The 4,411-nt window shown below is 48.7% G+C and overlaps 1 protein-coding gene across 1 annotated transcript in view; it reads right to left on the reverse strand.

Annotated features, from left to right (window-relative positions):
* Positions 1 to 3,673: 3,673 nt before the first annotated feature.
* The window catches only part of LOC106723683 (T-complex protein 1 subunit theta-like 2), a gene marked incomplete at its 5' end in the record, with an annotated part of 1,437 nt that continues 699 nt past the window's right edge, over positions 3,674 to 4,411 (reverse strand). The window contains one exon of the mRNA XM_014528201.1: positions 3,674 to 4,411. Coding sequence (XP_014383687.1) covers positions 4,056 to 4,411 — 356 coding nt within the window.

Below are 4,411 nucleotides of genomic sequence, written 5' to 3' on the forward strand. Positions count from 1 at the left end.
CGCTGCCCACTCCCTCCTCCCTGCCCCGTCCTCCACTTTGCGTCACTTCGCAGTTCCCTTTCTTCCCTGAGTCGGAGGCGGCGGAAGCCGTCCCGGGGCTTCCTCTCGGTGTCCAATGGGCGGGGGTCCCGGCGCGCCCCCCTTTCTCCGCCCCGCCCTGCAGTTCCTCCCCGGCTCAGCCAGGGAAACAGACCCCCCAGCTAGCACGGAGTCACGGGATACGCGTGACAAATATCTAAGATGGTTATTGCTTGGGTTTTTGAAACGGAAAATGAACTGGAGGGGCCAGATCAACCCAGACCTAGGGTCAAGATCGAGTTCTTAAAGGACCACGTGAAAACGTAATGACAAAGTTCATTATCCCCGAATCATAATCAGTTTTTCTTGGGGAATTTACTCATATCGCTGCCACATTGTTCTAACAATTTAAGCTGTGTGTGTGTGTGTGTGTGTGTGTGTGAAATTTGTGCTAGTTTTGTAAATGGCTGCTTGACTGATGAGGCTGAGGTTTGGAGCTTAAGTGTTTTGGCTTCAAAGAAACCCTTAATTTTTCAAATGAGGAAAACTCAAGTAGATTTCTCAAGGTCATTAAAGTGAGAGATCTCAAACTTAAACCCAGGTCAGAGTCCTCAGAGGCCCACCAGGAAACCCCGTCATGGCTTATTCATGTGTGCAGAACGGCAGGTACATTGCTGTGTTCCCATCTGTCAGGGGCCCCAACAGGCTCCCACCTGGCCTCCAAGGCCCTGCCTTCTAGGACTCCCCAGGCCTCTCCAGCTCCCACTTACTGCTCGCCAGGTACCTGACGGTCCTGTTTCCTGACCTGTCTGGGTTAGCTCGTCTTCAGACTGCTCACGTGGCTTAGCCATGTGCCCCAGGGAGGCATTCCTGACCCCTATCTACAGCAGGACCCTCCAGCCTGACTTTGTACCTGACAGGCCCTGTTACTTCCTGCAGAGCCTGGGCACAGTGTGAAATCCTGTTTATTTACTTACGATCTGTTCCCCTTAGCCTCCCCTCTGCCACTAAGATGTGAGCTCCTGGACACAGCAGCCTTTTCTGTGTTTTTTTGTTCAGAGCTGTATCTCCAGGGCACAGAATAGGTAGGTATTCAATAAATCCTTGATAGATCAATGAGCGGTACGGTACCTTAGCTGTGTTCACATGGACTAACCAGCTGTCCTCCATGAGCTCGTCAGAGGGGCTCTGATGGACGAACCAAACTGTCCTTCATGTCTGATCCTGCCAACATTATATATGTAGTCACACCTGTAAGTGAGAGAATTGGGGGAAATGGTTCCTCTCTCTGTATTTTGTGTTTGTGTGCTTTATTTCTGGCCATTTTTTAATAAGGAGAGTGAGAAACTTGCCCCCCAAACCACCTTTTCACCTGCCTTTTTTACAGCTGTTCCCAGCCTGTTGTCACTGCCTTGCCCTCACCCTGACCCCAAGTGGGCAGATACCTGGCAGGGAGTGCCTCCTTCCTCCAGGGCAGTCTCAGAGGGCGTGGGCTTTCAGCGGGTTAGGGTGGAGGAAGGGAAGGAGTTGTGGCTCAGTGTCACTAACTCACTAGGCTGGGTCCCTGTCACTGGTTCTATCTTAAGCAGAAGAGAAGGAAGCCCCTTTTCGTTTCCCCTTCCTCCTGGGGTTCTGTTCAGCAGCTAGAGCTGTCCCATCTTTCTCAGGAATCCTTGCACAGGGACGCATTCTCTTCCTGCTGAGGCCAAGAGATCCCGAGTCAGTTGCTGGGAAGTGGAAATCTAGTCCTAACCGCCCCAAACAGGCAGTGTGAGCCTGGCGGGTTCTGGAAACTGCCCGGGTCTGTTACATCATCTGCCTTTGCCTAGGTTGTATGCGCATATTTTAGAGAGATAGACAACTATCAACCCAAACAAGAACCCTGCGGCTTCCCCTCGGGTCACAGAGAGGCTGCCCGGAGCGATAAAGCCAGTGCTTCCTAATTCGAGTCCAGTAGGACAGATTGGATTTCTAGGCCTGTGGTCCAGGCCAGAACCCTCCAGTTCACTCTGGTTGGGCCGTTTGGGGTCAGGCCCACCCCTGGACCAGGGATTGACCAGGAAAATGGAAAGTGTTGACCAGGTTAAACCAACCAGAGCATATCCTTAGACCAGGCGTGGGGTCAGCTCCTGGTAAGTGTGTGGCACTGAAATCTACTTGAAGATGGGGTGGGGATGGATGCTGAGGGGGTAGTCAACAGTGCCCTGTAAGTATTTGACACAGTTCAGGTGTGGCTCCTGCCATTAGGGAGTGGCCTAGGGAGTGACTCATGGGATGGGAGGTGGGTTATAAAACAGTATGGAGTTTCCTCAAACATTTAGATATGGAACTGCCATTTGACCCAGTGATCCCACTTCTAGGAATATATCCCAAGAAACGCAAAGCATCAATCAGGAAAAATGTATGCACCCCTATATTCCTAGCAGCACAATCTACAATATCTAAGATCTGGAAATAGCCCAAGTGCCCATCAGTAGATGAGTGGATAAAAAAAGCTGTGGAACATTTATGCCATGGAATACTATGCAGCTGTAAAAAAAAAGAAGAAGAAGAAGAAGAATCTCTTACCCTTTGAGACAGCATGGAGGGACCTGGAGATTATCATGCTAAGTGAAATAGGTGAATCAGAGAAAGACAAGTATCACATGATCTCACTCATATAGAATCTAATGAGCAAAATAAACTGATGAACAAAACAGATCCAGAGACATGGAAAAGTAGAAACCATGGGCAAAGAAATAAAGAGAATTATATGATTAGGAATTTGAAATAAATCAGTGAAAAAAAAACAACACACAGAAAATGAAATGTGGGAGGGAGGAGAGAAGCAATTATATTTAATGAATTTGTAACAAAAAGTGTGTGTGAGGCTGTGGAGAAAAGGGAACTCTGGTGCTATGTTGGTAGGAATGTAAACTGATGCAGCCACTATTGAAAACAGTATGGAGGTTCCTCGGAAACTTGAAAATAGAACTGCCATATGGTCCAGCAATTCCACTTCTGGGTATTTATCTGAAGAAAACTAAATTGCTGTCTCAAAAAGATAATATGCACCCCATGTTCATTGCAGCATTATTTATACAGCAAAGACATGGAAACAACCTAAGTGTCCAAGTACAAAGGGATAAAGAGGGTGTGGTACAACCCTGGTCAGGTAGCTCAGTTGGTTGGAGCATTGTCCCTATGTGCCAAGGTTGTGGGTTTGATCCCAGGTCCTGGCACATAGAGGAATCAGCCAATGAATGCATAAATAAGTGGAACAATAAATCCATGTTTCACTCTTCCTTTCTCTAAAATCAATTTTTAAAAAAAGCCAGGCTGGTGTTGCTCAGTGGTTGGGTGTTGACCCACAAACCAGGAGGTTAAGGGTCAATTCTCAGGGCACATGACCAAGTTCCGAGCTCCATCCCCAGTAGGGGGTGTGCAGGAAGCAGCCAATCAATGATTCTCTCTCATCATTGATGTTTCTCTCTCTCTCTTGCTCTCCATTCCTCTCTAAAATCAATAAACTTATTTTTGAAAAAAGAAAAGACGTGGTACATATATACAATGGAATATTATTCAGCCATAAAAAGAAGGGAATTCTGTCATTTGCAACAACATGAATTAATCTTGAGAGCATTATGCTAAGTGAAATAAGTCAGAGAAAGACAAATACTATATGATCTGCTTATATGTGGAATCTAGAAAAATGAAGAAACACAAACGCATAGAAACAGACAACAGATTAGTGGTACTAGAGGTGGAGATGGGGGTGGGCGGGGTGGAGATAGTGGGTGAAAGGTAGTCAAAAAGTACAAATGGCCAAACTTCCAGTTATAAGAAAAACGAGTCCTGAGACAATGTACACCATGGGGATGATAGTCTACAATACTGTATTGTATATTTGGAGTTTGCTAAGAGAATAGATCTTAAAAGTTCTCATCACAAGAAAGCAGTGGGTGGTGAGCAGAGCCTCTCAGAAATCCGTCAGCATCCCTCATTTCCAGTCTCCGCTGTGGCCTCCTTCCTCTCCTCCCGCGTGCGGAAGGGGGATCTTAGCGTGTGATGGGGGCGGGTGTCTTGGGAGAAGACGGGTGCTCCTGGGCCTTCGTGGGGCGGGGACCCGGGTCCTGCTGGAGCGGGGGACTCATCTTGGCCACCACGATTTCGTCCACAGTGGCCAGCTGCAGCACGATGTCCACCACGGCCCGCAGCGCTTGGGCCTTGGCCGCCAGGGTGTCCCACACAGCTTCCTGGGCCACGTTGATGATCCCCTCGACGCCCACTCCGATCAGGAAGTGCCCTTGCTGGTGCGCGGCCGTCATGTCTGCCATCACCTGGGAGACGGCGAGGCCCGCGTTCTCCGCCAGGGTCGCGGGGAGAGACCGCAGGGCCTGGGCAAACGCCAGGA

The sequence above is a fragment of the Myotis brandtii genome, unplaced genomic scaffold (assembly GCF_000412655.1).
Source record: "Myotis brandtii unplaced genomic scaffold, ASM41265v1 scaffold624, whole genome shotgun sequence".
NCBI classification, from domain to species: Eukaryota; Metazoa; Chordata; class Mammalia; order Chiroptera; family Vespertilionidae; genus Myotis; species Myotis brandtii.